Source organism: Chrysemys picta, chromosome 18 (assembly GCF_011386835.1).
Source record: "Chrysemys picta bellii isolate R12L10 chromosome 18, ASM1138683v2, whole genome shotgun sequence".
In the NCBI taxonomy this organism is placed as follows: Eukaryota; Metazoa; Chordata; order Testudines; family Emydidae; genus Chrysemys; species Chrysemys picta.
The window spans coordinates 19,017,058-19,035,890 of record NC_088808.1 but is presented as its reverse complement, the minus strand read 5'-3'; the positions used below and the strand labels follow the sequence as shown (position 1 = coordinate 19,035,890).

At 44.6% G+C, this 18,833-nt stretch overlaps 1 protein-coding gene across 2 annotated transcripts in view; it reads right to left on the bottom strand.

Moving 5' to 3' along the window:
• COL5A1 (collagen type V alpha 1 chain) overlaps window positions 1–18,833 on the bottom strand; it is a 247,587-nt gene that overhangs the window by 84,804 nt on the left and 143,950 nt on the right. For both annotated transcript variants that reach the window (XM_024106028.3, XM_008169084.4), the window contains exons 13-20: window positions 17,049–17,141; window positions 10,423–10,479; window positions 9,891–9,944; window positions 8,392–8,445; window positions 7,355–7,408; window positions 4,839–4,892; window positions 3,082–3,135; window positions 1,289–1,333 (exon numbers count right to left, since the gene is read on the bottom strand). In XM_024106028.3, the coding sequence (XP_023961796.2) occupies window positions 1,289–1,333; window positions 3,082–3,135; window positions 4,839–4,892; window positions 7,355–7,408; window positions 8,392–8,445; window positions 9,891–9,944; window positions 10,423–10,479; window positions 17,049–17,141 (465 nt within the window). The remainder of the gene's footprint in view (window positions 1–1,288; window positions 1,334–3,081; window positions 3,136–4,838; window positions 4,893–7,354; window positions 7,409–8,391; window positions 8,446–9,890; window positions 9,945–10,422; window positions 10,480–17,048; window positions 17,142–18,833) is intronic.

The following is an 18,833-nucleotide window of genomic DNA, read 5'->3' as shown; positions in this document are numbered from 1 at the left end:
ATTTACAACAACAAAACAGGACATGATAAAAGCAAAGCTGATGGCATGCGATAGTATTAAAAGGGATGTGAATTACCTAAGAAAATGTGTTTGGGGCACAAGAATAAGCTGATTTTAATGAAAATGACAATTCCATTGCACAGAGGTATCTCCATATGGTCAGAAAAGGTTTTTGTTGTTGCCAATAAAGTCAGGAATATTTGGTGCTAGTAGCCACTGTGCTTTTGGACCTCCCAAATTGGCAGAAATTAATTCTTGGCATTGCTGAGTGAATACCGCAAAACATTCTCTAGCAATATTGGTCTGAACTTCTACACTGCATTTGCTCTGGTCACGTTAGCATCCCCTTTTGGCCTTGTCTACAATAGGGAATTCCCTCCATTGCTAACCCTGGATCAGCTACTCCCAGGTTAGCAGCATCAGGAGACTTAGTCCCTTATTCTGCAAAGATTTGCAGATGTACTTATCTTTTATGCCCTGGGGGTGGAATCCTGACCCCACTGAAGTCAATGGCAAAACTCACAATGGGACCAGGATTTCACCACGTGACTCCAATTCACAGGGCATCATGCTAAGTATCTGTGCAAGCCTTTAAGGTATAATGGCTTTAGTGGAGGTGGGTTGGGAATTGCCACTAGCATTTTAAGCACCATGCCGTTTGGCCCTACTCTGAGCAGGGTTAGGTGACACAGTGATGTCTAACAGCCAATTCGTATTTGTAGTCTCAACAGCCCAGACAAGGCCCAAGTGTTCATTTTCCCCAAATACTCATGTGATCAAGTTTTTCCGGCACGAATGCCCATGAAAAACAAATGCTTAGCCTGTGTGCTCTTGAATACTCATTGAAACCAAAGCTTACGCACACTTTCCATGAGCCATTCGCTCCACAGCCAGGCTGGAGGAGATCTGCTCCTCCTACTTGACCAATCGCTGCTAAGCAACACAGCTCAAATTCTGGACTTTACAGTTTGCCTAGGAGGCCACTGAGGCCACAACACTACTGAGACGTTTAGCTAAAAATGTTGGAAGAATAAATAAACTGGAGGAAATGTTCCTCGGTTTATGAAATGGCTGTAAACAGGAGAGACCGAACAGATCTCCACGTGACAACTAGAGTTCATTGTCTCTTCACTGCCTTGAAGATTTAATCTAACACGCTATGTAGCACTTTGTGACTATCTGCCACTACCCCTGCAAAGGACAGCATTAGCCATAGAAGCCCTGGACGACAGAATTACTGAGGTACTGCAGAATGAGATGGCCACATTTTGAACTAGCAAGTACTTACAGGTTCTCCAGGTAGACCTCTGGGTCCAACTTCTCCATCATCACCCTATTTGGCAGTGGAGGGGACAAAAGAGAGAGAGAAAGTCAGCTACATTTCAGTCACATCGTAGGTGTCTCACCCTTGTTAAATAATAATCACATAGAAAACCAACTTCCCTGGAGTAATAAAATGGTAGCCGTGCATAAGAAAGTTCTCATAAGCCTGGAGACTAATATCATGCGTGCAGAGTTTACTGAAGATTAGAAATCCTATAAGGATGTTTCATAATTCATGTCTGTTTATAAAGATGGATTTTGTTAACAGATGAGATATTGTAGGAACACTTCAAGGCTTGTGGGTCAATAAGCAGCAGATTTAGTAACTAACTGAACGGAGGAACCAATACAAAAAAGCGAACATGGCAATTAAAGTTACCCATATTAACCTGTTGGCTCCTTAGATTAGAGAAATTTAAAGATGGGGTGATTTTTACGTCATCTACTCCATCACCTACTAATGCACCATTGTTCCCTATAGAATATTCTTCATTGCTTTGTCCGGTTCATTTTTAAATTATTCAAACAATGGGGCTCCCTCCAGTTGACCTGGGAGACTATTTCACAATCTGATGGATATCATGCTTAGGAAATCAATATTGATATTCATCTTAAATCCTCTGTTAATAAAATACATCCCATTATTCCACGTCAGACTCTATGTGCATCATATTCCCTTCCCAAACAATTCCTCTTCCCTCTTGAGATTTAAGACTGATCACATACTCAGAGAGAGTTACTGTATCTCCTTACATATTGTTCAGCTGACGGACAATAATAATACTTAGGTCTTTTCAACTCCAAAGCACTTTATGTTTAATTAATTAATCCTCACAAGCTATCAATGAGATAGGTAGGTGTCATGCCTGTTTTAGAGAGGAAACAAACAAGTGACTTGTCTAAGGCTAACATGAACCATTCCAGAGGTGGGATGAGAAACCATTTTAATGTTTAATCCCCAGCAGAGTCTGGAACTCCTGTCCCTGAGACCTTGTTGCATTTTACTAGCGCTTATTGAAGAAGGGTGAGTAGGTAAGTGTATTTCACAAAGAAAAAAATCATTCTTGGGTTTTTTTTGTGAAAAATTTAAAAAAAAAACGTCCATTTTTCTGACAAAAAAAATATTTTGGAAAACATTTTTCAGTTTTTATTTTTATCCCTTCTCTCTCCCTTCCTCCCCAATATTACATCCCTTTTTCTTTTCCTTCTTTTCCCTCTTTTTATTTTACCACCAAAAAAGGGAGATAAAAGGAAAAATGCAAGCAAAAGGGGGGAAAAAACTCAACATTGTTCAGGTTTTCATTACTAGTAAAATGAAATGGGAAACACTGAAAAATCCAAACATTTTCCAGAAAAATCTTCATTTGGGTGGGGGGGGGGGGAGGGAGAGACATCAAAATGGGTTTCAATGAAAAATTTCAACCAGTTCTACATTTTCCCTTCACCGTGAACCCCATTCAGTGCCATTGCTTAGTGCCATTTGGAATTGACCAGTTAAAACAAGTGCCAAACAGAGAGCATGATCAGAACTACTGTAATGTAGGCTGAGTTGTGAGTATATGTATTAATGTTGCGTGGATGCAGAATTCCAGTCTACCCCAAGACCTACTTTTAAAGATGATCAGCATTTTGCATTAAATAACATGCCAGCACTGGCTTGCTCTTTGTTTTCATTACATGTTTGATATCACGCCTGCTTCTTGTTTACAGGGCTTGGTTCTGAATTCAAAAGGAAGCTGCATTCAGGGATAAACTTACCCTCTCCCCGTCATCTCCGGGTGCTCCTGGTGGACCTGATGGGCCTGGATCACCCTAGGAATGTAAGATTAGAATCAGCCACTTCAGGAAATCCCCAGAGAAGCCAAGCCAATTCTCTTCTCCCTCATGATGTAAAGCAGGTGTGAGGGAGAGCAGCATCAGGCCCCACCACTTTGTTCCCCCATCTTCGTGGGACCAGGTGCTCAGTTTTCCCCCCATCTCCTAGTACCCTCAAAAACCCGTTAGAATTATGGCCACTACTCTGTAGCCATATAGGACACTATTTATCGTGTGCACACATGTGATCCATCAGGCAGAGAGGAGCATCCTCAATCAACATCCGTGGTCCCCTTTTGCCACGGAACAGTGAGAGATCGTGTCCCACACTTGTCTCTCCAGTCCCACGCTTCTTGCTGAGATAGTTGTGCTTCTTCTCAAGCTCCTGTCTTCCCAGTCCATGTAGGGGAGATCACAGGGCTTCAGGAATGGAGGAGCAGATTGTGTATGACAAGTATGTGGCGGGTACGGGGAGGAAGAAATGTCACCATAGCCTATGGAGACCATCAGGAACTGGGTTGTATTATGGGTATGCAAAGGTGGGGGCCACTTGCTCATAGCCAGAAGAGCATTGGATGGTGCCCTGCATGTGACACTTCACAAAACCTAGGGCCAGCCCTATCCTCCATGATCAGTTTCACTAATAATGACCAGGCCTCCTGAGCTGCCCCTCCCTGATGTGAAACTGGCAAGAAGGAAACCATCCCTGTGCAAAGAACAGCTGCCTGTTCCCCCACCAAACAGGGAGATCGTGTTATCTGAACATCCCTGTAACTTGAATTAACTTGGGATTTGTTGGGGGATACCAAGATCCTGTTGGGTGTATGGGAAATGCCTTGTGGTTGACACAACGGCTAGAGCTTAATCTCAGGGTCCTTTCTACAGTATAACAGCAGCCTCAGAACTCACAGGGTTTGCTTCACTGGACTAGCACAATCCATCACAAACCTTCCCCATGACGTCTCACAATGGCGACGAAAACCAACCAGTGTGTCTAAGGTACGCACAGCAGCTTCTTTGAGAACAGGGACCTTGGCTTTGCTGCATAGTTACCATTCCAACCCAAACACATTACAGCATTTTCTAGCTGGTTAAACATTGCCCTTATGTGCTACCTTTCCGCCCCAACATAGCATGTAATCGCCATGTAATCTCCTCCACCACTAAAAACACTCCCCCCTTGCTTTATAAAGTAATAGTTACATTCTTGGGGCGGGGGGGAGGGGTTGCTTGCCAAAATAGTTGGCTTCTTGCTTAATTACAAAGCACACAGACGAATCCCATTTTTTTGGTTGCGTTTCCATCAACGGCACCATAAAAGCAGGTTTTGTTTCTTGCTTCTTTTCTACTTTTCTGGGGTTTGTTACCTCCTCCAAAAAGTCTGCTGGTTTTTTTCCCCTCCCATGTGTCTTCAGAAGCTTTCAATGGCTTCCTGCCATGTGGACACTGTGGTTGGATGTGTTTTTATGACATGTCCTGTGCACTCCTACAGAGATCTGTAATCCTCTTACAACGGCCAGCCCATGATTTCTCCCTCTCAGTTCTAACCACACTCCACGCAGCTCCCAACAGCCTCAGAACACCGTATCGCTCCCCACACACACACACCCCGGTCCATTTGGGAGCTCAATAACCCTTTCTAATGTTCCACGGCCATTTTTTAAGATTGTTGCCAGGATGCTGTGGAAATGAGAACTTACCCTGTGCCCCTTCTCACCAGGCAAACCAGCCAACCCATCAAAACCTCGGTCACCCTACAAGAAAAGACCAGGTTAGTCCAGATTTCTGTTCACTGTTGTACCTCTTTCCACTTTGATCAGTCTCTGGGCCAAGGAGGGATCAGTTTTATCCACAGACATTGGACAGTGTTTCAGCTTCTTATCACAGCTCCAAGGACGTCAGAATTAGAGATGAGAACATTCCATGATGTCATCTTACCCATCTCGCCGACTACTGCCATTGTCCATGTAATGATTTTTTCAGCTTATCTTTGTTTCTCAGGCAATGTGGCTTCCACCAATTTCCCTGGGACAGTATTCTACTGCCAAACCCATCCCCTTTTTGGAAAGTTTTTGAGATATTCAGTCTACATTTTCACTGTCTAAATTTCATGCCTTTATTAATCATAGCCCCCTGGTAGCAACCTAAATACACCTCTACCCTGATATAATGCTGTCCTCGGGAGCCAAAATATCTTACTGCGTTATAGGTGAAACCGTGTTATAGCAAACTTGCTTTGATCCACCGGAGCGCACAGCCTCCCGCTCCTCTCTGGAGCGCTGCTTTACCGCGTTATATCCAAATTCATGTTATATCGGGTCGCGTTATATCGGGGTAGTGGTGTACCAACTTTCCCATGTCCATCAGCACCTCTTCAAATTCAGGAAACAGGAAATGGAGTTAATAAAATTAGGATCAAAGACAAGAAAGTTTATGGCCTAAGAAGGAAAATAGACAGATCTTAAATCTGATGACTTCACTTTGGAGTTTAAGTGGATGTTCCTTTCAATAAAGTGACTGAGGTTTCTGGTCTTACTTGAGAACCAAGAGGAAAGAAAATGCACATCATAAAACTCCTGTCCATCTATTATTCAGCACCCTGGGCAGCCTCTGCCTGCAGAGGTCCATCACATGAAGCTGGTGGGATTTATCCTGTGCAAACAGAGCCTGTTGGAGGATCTCTCACAGCAGCACTTATCTATTGATATTTTAATTCATAGAAGAAGTCGTGTGTAGGACTAAAGTTGGGAATTGCACCTCTGAGCTAAAACAGAGACGTTCCCATGGATCAGTTCAGCAGAGACTTGGCTATGCTGGACCTAGCCCCTGTGGTCTGCAAAGCAGAGTGTATAAGTAACCAGTCACCTCACCAAGGAAAATCACTAGTGGGCATCACACTCTATGGCTTAGTCATCTGTAACCGTAATGTACTCTATAGTGCACCATGCACTCAGCAGCTGACCCCTTGCAACCCACCTTCTTGCCCACAACCTGCTAGATAAATACAAGCGGGGAGGAAGGAGGGCCTTACGCTTAAAGAGCAACAATAAACCGCCTGGGCATCCTTGGGCAAATCACGCCAGGATCAGAATTTGAGAGGAAAACAAAAAGGGGGTACTGATTTTGGGTGCTTCCATCTACAATGCTGGACTTGGCACACCTCACCCATAAAATAGGTTTCGTTATCCCCGTGTAAGTGCTGAAGTTACTTGTCCCCGGCCACATAGTAAACTAACAAAGTTGGGAATCCAGAAATCCTGTCTCCCGTTCTGCTCTGCCAGCCACTAAACACACGCTCATGCTAATTTAACTTATAATGGAATTATTGTTGCACACCTCTCCTCCTGTTCTCCATCCTGCTACTTTATACGTAGGAGTAGTCTGTAACGCCAGAGCACTTTAAAGGATAAATCCACCCGGCAAGCAATCAAAGTTGCCTACACAAGATACATGAGCCGTAACAAGATGGCTTTTTTTTCGGTCAAGTTCTAGAGTGCCCCTTGAAGTCCGCCCATAATAGAATTAGTCACCATCTCGGCTACTATTCATTATTCTGTTTTTCACGTCTCCCTGGCATTCACTCCTCTGAGTGCAGTCAACACTCGTTAACTTACTGGATAAATGGTTTGCAGACTCGTTCCTCTGTATCAAGAAACTCCCATCTATTCCAGTTTTAAGTATCTACATAATGAACTACTTAACACTTCTAATATACGATTCCTTGGGCAAACCTTCTCTGCATTCAGTTTGGTGGAACAGCTCCTTTCTTGCTTGATAATAGCACAAGATGACAGGGAAGTAAGGGATTTCATCTCAAATATGACATTAAAATTCCACCACACACTTTGTAAGTTCCTTACCCGGTTAATGGGTGTTTTTCTGTAGTTCGATTTCATGACGTTTTCAATGGCTCATTGTATGTTTTTCATAATTGGGATTCCAAAGTCTTTGCTCTTCAACCACACACACAAAGGGAGCATATTTCTTACTCAAAGGAATTTTTTGGTTTAACAAACCTTGTACCAAAAATCTCTCATTATTTTTGTCTGACCCTGGTGACTCATTTCCACTTCTAATGTTTCTAGCCCATGATTATACAGACACTGCCGGACCTTTCCCTTCCTAGTGGACCGAATTCCTTCTGTCTAGGGTCCATTTGGTTTGTGTTTGCGAGAGCAGAAGTGAATGCAAAGAGTATATAAATATGTAAAGCTACCTTTGGTCCTGTCTGCCCTGGCATTCCCCGGGCACCATCGCTGCCAGCACGTCCCTGAAAGAGAGGAAAGGCAAGTCAAGTACAAAAGCTGAGCAAGACCACAGGGACATCTGCTCTTTGGCTTGTGGCTGAATGAAGTGTTATTTAAGTCAGAACCCACTGGCAATGGGACTGTTTCCCTGGTGGGGAGAAAATGACCGTCTGTTTTTGTGGCAGCAGCAGCCCCATCTTTGCCTGGCTCTCTAACGAAGGGTACAATATAAAATGGTAGGGACCCTGGAGGCCGGGACATGGCCATTGATTTAAAAGAGAAGACATGAATAAAATATCAATCAGCACATTGCAAGATATGTTAATTATGGTGTTCACAGAGCGTAATGAGTTAAAAAACTTATTAGTAACCCAGGAGTGGGTCATGCAGAATAGTTTGTTAATTCTCCCACCAGCAAGCAGAGCTGATGCTCTAGCATGCAGAAGCAACATGTCGTTTAAGCTCAACCTCTTAACGTGCACCCACGGAGATGTGTGCACAGGGTAGGAGTACAACGTATGCTATCTCCTGTATGTATCCCGTGGGTCTGATCCTCCGCTCACACTAATGAGAATCCGGAGTAAGCCGGTGATTCCAATGGAGTTACAGCAAAAGCGGTGTGAGAGGATCAGGCCCAATGCATGCAAGCAGGTATATTTTGGACGACTGAGGAGCAACCGTATAGGAGAAGATGGGAAGCGTGGAATAGAATGGGAAATGGCCCTCACCCCATCATCCCTCTCTTTATGCCTTAGGGCTGTTAGGCCTCTCCATTATATGTATATAAGTTTAGAGGTACTGGGAGGCCTCCCTGTTACAGATATCGACCATGCGCAGAAGCCCACGTAAACTGGCCCATGGGTGGGTCTGTGACATAGGGCAGTTAGTAACCCGCAATGTATCATCTTCTCAGGGACACTCTCATTGCCCCCACTCCCTCAGCAGTTGCTTGGCAGCAGCAGGAAGCCAATTTCAAATATGTCAGAGAGTTTCTGAGTGCACCTACCCTGCGGCCTGGTTTTCCTGATGGGCCTGGGGGGCCTTGAGTGCCTCGTGGACCCTGCAATAGGTTGAAGAGAGTGGGGAAAAAAAACAAAGCAGATGAATGATACACTGTATGCATGTTCTCCGGAGGACAAGACCAAGACACAGGCCCACTCTAGCCAGGCCCGTCCGGTGCAGCTAAAAGAACGGTTAAGTCCTATCTTGCCATATCTTCTCAACTGGGCAGATTTACAAAGATATTTAGGTGCCTAGAGATGCAGATCGGTACCCAGTGGGATTTTCAAAAATGCCAAAGTGAATTAGGTGCCTACCTCCCATTGAAAGTCCATTGAAGTTTGTCACCTTATCTACTTAAGTGGTATATAAAGCCCTATCAGCATGCTTAGGTGCCTAAACCCCTTTGTAAACCTGGCCCACAGTAAGCAAATGTATGAAGGCAGATCCATTCATTCCTCAGGTGGCTCAGTGGAGATAAAAGAACAAGGGTGGAAACCAGAGAAGGAAAGGAGTAATGTACCAGCTAAGACAATGCCACTAGCAAAGGTCACAGGGATCACAGAACATGTGACATTAACCTCACTGGACGGAGTCCTCTGTACATCAAATACAGGCGAGGTCCATTGTGCAGGGGATGAGGACAAGAAATTCCCACTGTGTCATGAGGACTGATTAAGATTTCCCTTTGGGGACACACCAATCATATGAACCGTTTCACACTTGTTGCTGACTCCATGTTCTGGAGGCAAATCCTTCAGTCCTTACTCGGGCTTTGCACTGTAAAGAATGGGAGTTTTGCCTGAGCAGGAGCTACGAACTAACTAGGGGCCTTCAGGATTTCTATACTGGAACTACTGCCTGCGTTATGAAGGTGGGACCTCCAAGAATCCTGTTGCATCTTGTATTCAGTGTTTGCCCAGGCTGTGTGGATAGACTGATTCCAGTGGAAGCACTGTTAGCGATGAAGATAAAATCACGAGGTTTAGGCTGATACAGGTTTAGAGGTGCTGGTAGGCAGAATAGACAAGAGCACTATTTTCCTCCCTTCTTACCCGGGTGGAGCAGCATGGCATGCTGAGAGCATGATTCTCCACCCACACCACTGAACCTGGTCAGCCCATCCCGGAATCTTACAGGACTTAAACAGGGAGCAAAATACTCTATGTACTGAATGGTAGGTTTGCCTGGGAAAAGATTAAGAAGGAAGTAAGGGCTTTCAGGATTTGATTTCCTGGATCGTCAGTACTGGCATGCCCTTCAGAAGGCAGGCAATGTGGAATATTCCACCGTCTCAGGATCTCTGAGCTCTGTATTTGGATACTCAAATGCTCACTTAGATGCAGAACGTATTTTCATATCTGTCCAATTTTATTCACCCTTTAGAAAGCCTGAGTTCTTCCTCCACATGGGCCACTACAAAAGCCCTGGTTACAGGCTTAGTAGCTTTAGACAAGATCTCACCACCACCCCCTTTTGCAAATTAAGTGATTTTCTCATACGCACCTGAGGCCCCAGGTCTCCTGGTTCACCTTTTAGTCCTCCGCTGCCTGGGGGTCCCTACGGATGCACAATACAGTTAGGTTAAGCTTTACCATGGGCAAGACTTGAACGATGTCAAGAAGGACCCATTAACCCCTGGGACCACGAGAGTTGACTGGGAACCCACGCATTAGAATAACAGCTGCTCCAGCAATTAGAGCCTGGGTGCTGAAACAAGCACTTTTCCAGGAGCGCGTGGCCGTGTTTGGTGCGCTGCCTCTCTTTGCCACGAGGTTTCATTCACAGAAGATGACAGGGATGTTGGCGGACGTGGGGGAGCCCAGGGAAGCTGTGACAAGATGGTTTGCATCCAAATCCCTACACAGGGGCATGGGACAGTGAGCAGAGGCCAGAAAGCAGGTGCATAAATGTGTGTGTCAGCAAAATGAAGGCCCTCTGACAATCAGGGCACTAATAATATCAGAGATCCAATTCCAAGGCAGTGCCCTGGTGTCAGCTTTGCCTTCTTGTCCCCAGTGTTTGGCTACTTACTTACCACGGGGCCTGGTCTTCCAGTAAGACCCATAGGGCCAGCAGGTCCTCTCAACGCCAACTGCAACAGAAAGAGAAAATCATCCAGTTTCCTCTACATCCTACTGCCAGACACAACCAGAGCCAGCACGACCCACACCTTGTGCTGTCATCAGCAAAGGCGCTACACCACTGGGACCAGAAATCTTGCACAGTGGGCCAAAATCACTAGTGGCAGATGCTGGTGCAACATCATTAAAGCCAATGGGCTTTGGCCCAGTGTGCATAAAACAAACCATGTGTCCAATGCATGCAAAGAGACCCAAATTCATCCCTGATTCAACTTCCTTGACTTCAATGCAGTTAGACCAGGAATGAAGGTGCCCCAGACAGCCTAGTACAGATATGGAGTGTTATCTCTCCCTACATGCTCCCATTGAATAGAACGTACAAGGTTTCCAGCTTATGTGTACATATAACCATTTTTGGAGACGATGTATGTTTACTCTGCAGTACAGGGAGTGTACCTTCTGTAGGAAAGATTCTCTTGTGTAGAAACTATAACCTGTCTTGATAGATAAAGGTGTACATACACCCATGAACACTAAAGGCCTGTTCCTTAGCTGATGTTTGACCTCCGTGGAGCTATGTTGATTTACACCAGCTGAGGATCTGGCTCTATGGGTCTGAGTCTCCCCTCACTTACACTGGTGTATAACCAACAGAGAGATTAATAAGGCTCTCTCTCTCTACAAAGATGCTGAAGAGACACTGTAAACCTATATATCCCTCCCCCCGGGGATAGCTCAGTGGTTTGAGCATTGGCCTACTAAACCCACGGTTGTGAGTTCAATCCTTGAGGGGGCCACTTAGGGATCTGGAGCAAAATCAGTACTTGGTCCTGCTAGTGAAGGCAGGGGGCTGGACTCGATGACCTTTCAAGGTCCCTTCCAGTTCTAGGAGATAGGATATCTCCATTAATCTTTTTTTTTTTTTTTTAGACTACAGGAGTATTCTTCCCATACTTTCGTTATCCATATCATAGAATCATAGAACTGGAAGGGACCTCGAGAGGTCATCTAGTCCAGTCCCCTGCATTTGTGGCAGAACTAAGTATTATCTAGACCGTTCCTGACAGATGTTTGTCTAACCTGCTCTTAAAAATTTCCAATGATGGAGATTCCACCACCTCCCTGGGCAATTTATTCCAGTGATTAACCACCCTGACAGTTAGGAAGTTTTTCCTAATGTTCAACCTAAACCGCCCTTGCTGCAATTTAAGCCCATTGCTTCTTGTCCTATTCTCAGAGGTTAAGACAACCAATTCTTCTCCCTCCTCCATGTAACAACCTTTTATGTACTTGAAAACTCTTATGTCCCCTCTCAGTCTTCTCTTCTGCAGACTAAACATACCCAATTTTTTCAATCTTCCCTCACAGGTCATGTTTTCTAGACCTTTTATCATTTTTGTTGCTCTTCTCTGGACTCTCTCCAATTTGTCCACATCCTTCCTGAAATGTGGTACCCAGAACTGGACACAATACCCCAGTTGAGGCCTAATCAGTGTGGAGTAGAATGGAAGAATTATTTCTTATGTCTTCCTTACAACACTCCTGCTAATACATCCCAGAAGGAAGTTCATTTTTTTTGCAACACTTGACTTATATTTAGCTTGTGATCCACTATGACCCCCAGATCCCTTTCCGTAGTACTCCTTCCTAGGCAGTCATTTCCCATTTTGTATGTGTGCAACTGATTGTTCCTTCCTAAATGGAGTACTTTGCATTTGTCCTTGTTGAATTTCATCCTATTTACTTCAGACCATTTCTCCAGTTTGTGCAGATCATTTTGAATTTTAATCCTATGCTCCAAAGCACTCGCAACCCTTCCCAGCTTGGTATCGTCCGCAAACTTTATAAGTGTACTCTGTATGCCATTATCTAAATCATTGATGAAGCTATTTAATAGAACCAGACTCAGAACTGATCCCTGAGGGACCCCACTTGTTATGCCCTTCCAGCATGACTGTGAACCACTGATAACTACTCTCTGGGAACGGTTTTCCAACCAGTTTTGCACCCACCTTATAGTAGCTCCATCTAGGTTGCATTTTCCTAGTTTGTTTATGAGAAGGTCATGCGAGACAGTATCAAAAACTTTGCTAAAAGTCAAGATATACCACGCCTACCACTTCCCCCCATCCACAAGGCTTGTTACCCTATAAAAGAAAGCTATCAGGTTGGTTTGACACGCTTTCTTTTTGACAAATCCATGCTGACTGTTAATTATCACCTTATTATTTTCTAGATGTTTGCATACTGATTGCTTAATTATTTGCTCCATTATCTTTCCGGGTACAGAAGTTAAGTTGACTGGTCTGTAATTCCCCAGGTTGTCCATATTTCCCTTTTCATAGATTGGCACTATATTTGCCCTTTTCTAGTCCTCTGGAATCTCTCCCGTCTTCCATGACTTTTCAAAGATAATCACTAATGGCTCAGATATCTCCTCAGTCAGCTCCCTGAGTATTTTAGGGTGCATTTCATCAGGCCCTGGTGACTTGAAGACATCTAATTTGTCCAAGTAATGTTTAACTTGTTCTTTCCCTATTTTAGCCTCTTCTGATCCTACCTCATTTTCACTGGCATTCACTATGTTAGACGTCCAATCACCACCAACCTTCTTGGTGAAAACGGAAACAAAGAAGTCATTGAGCACCTCTGCCATTTCCACATTTTCTGATATTATTTTTACCCCTTCACTGAGTAACGGGCCTATCCTGACAGTTCAATTTACAGATTTTTTGCTATTTAATATTCCCATAAATAGAACCGCAATTCAACTTCAATTTTTTTTTAAACCCAGTCATTAAAAACCCATATAGCCAGCACCAAGTCAATAATTTTCATGGCAGGTAATGGGACTGTCCACACTTTATAACACCACTTGGACAATTTGTTCCATTGCAGTAATTCGATACTTTAAAAGACTGCTAATTATGTCTGTGCTCCAGTAATTAAAATCTACCCGTGCCTGCACTTGTAATGAAATAAATATTACACAAATGTTAGATTATTTACAACTTATATTTTTTTACCACTGCCCAATAAAAACGAGCTGCTCTGAAATACTGCCAGCTGGGACAACATTTGGCCTCTTTACCAAGAATCAAATTTCAGGGGAATATATCACTTTAATAATGTAATTAACCAAAAACAAGAGAAGAAAAATCTACCACCTCAGGATTCCCTTTCCTCTCTCAGCCTCCCCAAAACCCTTTCAGCCTTCACCACAGAAGACTTTGATCTCAATTTTCTTATTAATGATCCCAGTTCAAATGGCAAGGTCTGTACACAGGGTTCAGCTGGTCAGGGTACAGCTGTTTTTTCCCCCCCTTGTGGAAAATTTTAAACTTTTCATTGAAAAAACATAAACCCATAAACTGTGTGCTTGTCTCCTCCCCCTCTCCCCCGCTCTCCTATTTTCACCAACTGATAACTGAAAAAGTTTGGCTAAAAACTGAATGAAAAAAAAAATCAGTTGGGGAATTTATGGTTTTTCAAAGAACGGTTGAAATATTCCCCGGGGAGAGGCGGGAATGTCCTTTTTCAGTTTTTGTTTTTTTGTCAAAAAGAAAAAAAAAATCAAAAGTTTCACAGAAAAGCAGACACTTTCCACAAAAAAAATTAATTTAGTCAAAAAGCCCATTTCCCATCAAAACAAGTTTTAACTAAAAGTTTTTAAACTAGCCCTAACACTGGCACTAAGTAGGCATTGGTTAGAAACATGATCCTTCAACGTGTCTCCGAAAGGAAATTGTAGGGACGGGGAAACAGGGCAGTTTGTAGTACTATGCCCTTCTCTGGAGTCATAGCCCCGTATTCTACCTGCATGCAAATAAAACGGGACTGATTGTAAATCTGAGACTGAATGGGAGCCCCAAACCCCCCACCTACACCAGTCTCTTCATTAGGAGTCATAAAAGAAGAAAGGGAAATCTGCCACCCTGTTAGATGGACATTTTTATGGACCTGATTTCATTAACTCATGTAATATCTTTCTTTTGGGCCTCTGCAGCAAGCATGCCCCACGCCTGTAGCTAAAGGGAGCGTTGACAGCTTAGCAGTAACACAAGGGTGGTACCTAATTTTCATGCACAGGGCTGGATTCTGATCTGGGTTCCATGCAGGCACAAGGGACCAAGAACCTCCTTTTTAATCCCGTGCCTAAACTACCTGGCTCTTGGGTCCAGCTGTGTGGAAACAAGCAGAGCTGTGCACTCACTTAATCCCTGCCTAGAGCAGGGAGGAGTGAGAAACGAGCGAAAACCTGGGTTCCACACCCGGTGCTCAATGGCTGGAGCTGACCAGCCAGTGCAGGTGCTGATAATTTGCAGCCGGAACGAGGCCAGCACTAAGGCCGTGTCTACACTACGAGCTAGGAGCGTGAGTCATATACATACCCACGGTAGCTCAATGAGCGTGAGTATAAACAGAAGTGTGACTGCAGCCGCACGGGTAGCGGCAACGGAGGCACGGCTGAGATGTGCCAAGTATATACCCACTGGTTTCAGGCTAAGTCATGCCTCCACTGTGGCTTCCTGTGCTGCTGTGGCCACAATTGTATTTACACTCACGCTAGTTTGATGAGGGCTAGCGCAGTAGGTGTACAAGAGCTGGGGAATCTCATCCCTATCTTGTAGCTAAATTACTACCTCCCACTACCTACCACTGGCGTGGTAGATACACTGGAGGGTAGGGATCGGATACAGAGGGACCTAGACAAATTAGAGGATTGGGCCAAAAAATACCTGATGAGGTTCAACAAGGACAAGTGCAGAGTCCTGCACTTAGGACGGAAGAATCCTATGCACTGCTACAGACTAGGGACCGAATGACTAGGTAGCAGTTCTGCAGAAAAGGACCTAGGGGTCACAGTGGACGAAAAGCTGGACATGAGTCAACAGTGTGCTCTTGTTGCCAAGAAGGCTAACGGCATTTTGGGCTGTATAAGTAGGGGCATTGCCAGCAGATCGAGGAACGTGATCGTTCCCCTTTATTCGACATTGGTGAGGCCTCATCTGGAGTACTGTGTCCAGTTTTGGGCCCCACCCTACAAGAAGGATGTGGAAAAATTGGAAAGAGTCCAGTGGAGGGCAACAAAAATGATTACGGGTCTGGAGCACATGACTTATGAGGCGAGGCTGAGGGAACTGGGATTGTTTAGTCTCCAGAAGAGAAGAATGAGGGGGGGATTTGATAGCTGCTTTCAACTACCTGAAGGGGGGTTCCAAAGAGGATGGAGCTCGGCTGTTCTCAGTGGTGGCAGATGACAGAACAAGGAGCAATGGTTTCAAGTTGGAGTGGGGGAGGTCTAGGTTGGATATTAGGAAACATTATTTCACTACGAGGGTGGTGAAGCACTGGAATGGGTTCCCTAGGGAGGTGGTGGAATCTCCTTCCTTGGAGGTTTTTAAGGCCCGGCTTGACAAAGCCCTGGCTTGACAAAGCCCTGGCTGGGATGATTTAGTTGGGAATTGGTCCTGCTTTGAGCAGGGGTTGGACTAGATGACCTCCTGAGGTCCCTTCCAACCCTGATATTCTATGATTCTATGATTCTCCTGGGAGGAGGAGGAAGCAGGGAAGGGATTGTGCCTCAGAGGGGTGTCCCTGAGCACACTATCTCCTTGAAGTACTCCTGAGTGGGTGCAGTTTACATGCCAGCCTTTGTTCATGGCTGTGTCTAAAGTCACAATCTAGTCCCTATTTATGGAGAATCTCTCACATTCTTAAATGGATTTCCTTGCACCATAATGCATCTAGCGGGTTTTCACTTGACACAGGCAAATGACAGTTTTCTCTCACACAAACGCTCGTGGAAAGTGAATTTCAGCACTGTATTTGCTGGAACCAAAGTTTTCATTTGAACATGTGAATATTTGGGCCTTAAGGGCCTGCATGTTCATCCAATCAGGGAGCGGCTATAATATTGCGGGACACGTGACCAATCAGAGGTAACCAACACAGCTCGAATAATAAACCCGGATAGGGAAGTTTTTACAGTCAATCCACAGGATTCAATATATATATAAAAAATATTTGCAAGGATACTCATCACATACTTTCCAATGAATACATTGAAAGAAAGTGTGATCTGCAGGCTGACATTCATGGAGCTGAGAAACAACTTACATCTGAAGAAGTGAGGTTCTTACCCACGAAAGCTCATGCTCCCAATACTTCTGTTAGTCTCAAAGGTGCCACAGGACCCTCTGTTGCAACTTACATCTGTGACATTCATTTATTTATTGAGAGTGATATACTCAAAAAATAAAAACATACAAAACTTTTGCTGGGGGTTTTGAGCACAAAGAACCAAGTCTTGTAAACAGCAGAACTCCACTGAAGCCCACAGGTCTATGCCTATTTACATCAGCAGAGGATTTGGTCCAAAAGGTGTGGGGGCATTTTGAACCATAGTTTTGGGTTTGACCCATTTCTAGCAGTTATTGATAGGCCAAAGGATGCTAAGATGGCTATCACATAGAGGTCACATTACCATGCCAGGTACAAAATCACAGCCAACGTTGAGACACATCACCTGGGTGCATTTCTTCCAGCGGCACCAGAGAAAAGAGACAGCCCCACTTACCCTGGCCTGTTGCAGTATGGCTTGAGCTTGGGATTCCTGTGCTGAAACGAGAGGTCCTTTTGAGCCACCATCTCCTCCCCCAGTAAAGCGGAACTGTAAGGAGCAAGATGCAAGATGCATGTGACTGGGCTGCTGTCTATTCCCTCTCTCCCTCGCCTGACTTTCTATTCAGCCTCGCTGGATTGGCGAGCTCAGCTCAGGCACTGCCCTACTGGTCTCTGACGAACTTACTAACTGCCACACTTGTCTAGCACCTTCTCTCAGAGCCCTGTGACATTCGCTTCTGATGGGAAAACCAGACAGGTGATCCATCTTATTTATGGTACAAGCCACGTTCTTCCCAGTTAAGCACCTGCAAAGTTAATCATTGAAGCTCAAAACAATCCATGAATAAAAATGCATGAGATCATGATATATGCTTTAAAACCTTAAGGATTCATCATCAGCTCAAAACTTTAAAGCCAGAACATTCATAGGCCTGATGCTCTCCTCCCAGCTGCTCTTGGCCAGGAAAACCCTGCAGATGTGATTGCATGAGGATGGGAACGAATCACTTGGCTTTAGTTTCCAGTTTACTAGAGTACATAGCCTACCTTTCTAGCACAAGGCCTATAGGTTTGTGCTTGTGTGTTTTAAAAGCATTTCCTGCGATACTAGCTCCCCATGCCAGGACACCTGACATTTGCTTGGAAATAGGACACAGTCCAAACAGGTAAAAATTTGAGCTTGGATTAGTCCAATCTGCAGCAGCCTATGAGGCAATGACAGCACTGGGGCAGCGGTATGCAGGCAGAAACGCCCATTCCTGGATGCATTCGCGGCGCTCTGCAGCTTTGCGTGGTGCTTTCCCTCTGAGGAATCTCAGAGCGCTTTCCAAACACTAAGTAAAAACTTTGCTACAGTGAGGGGGCAGGATGCATGGTTTTTATATCTATTTTATGGCAGGGAGAAAGGCAGTGGCCCAGATTTTGTCCAGTGCTGAGGTATGCTTCAAGGAGTAGAATTCGGCCCATAGTTTATAAAGTGTTTTGGGATCCTTTGGCATGGAAAGCACTCGAAAATGTAAGCTGTTGATATTGGACAGGCCTTCTGTTGGGCCATTATTTTCCTGAACTTCAGGAGGACTACGGCTCTTCCCACTTCTGACATCTCTGAACCTACGTTCTTGTAGCAATACCCTGTTACTGGCTTCATTACCAATGTCTTTAGAGCATTCCAAGAACGAAACTGCAGACTGTAGGTCCTAGTTGGTAATGCTGCTTCACCTGGGTTTCACCTCGGCCTGTTGCATAGCGAGAGGCAATGAAACCAAGTTCCAACATGAACTTGGCCAACTGAACCAAACCCCACAATTTACGGGCCCAGGGTTGGTTACTTTATAGGCCAGAAGAGGTATTGTAATGGCCAGCTAGGCATTGTAACAATGTTGTGCAGTTGGCCTTAGCAGCACTAGGCGCCCTGCCAGTAACCTACACATGCATTACCCTCCCATTTGGAACCTCTACAAGTGCACAGTGGTTTTTATTTAAGACTCTTCTCTTAGTACCCAACTGCTTATTTTCCAGCCGCTAGGCTCCTTTGGGTTCTGTCGCATCAAAGCAGAGACAAAATACACTCATCATCATTCCTTTGGTGTCCCGGGACCGAGAGGGCTGACTCAATGCTTGCTCGACTGGCATCTAGAAAGAATAGTGCCACGATCTTCAAAAGTGACTAGTTCATTTCGTCGCCTACAATGTTGGATGTCCAATTTGAGACCCCTTTAAATGGCCCTGAATTTCAGCA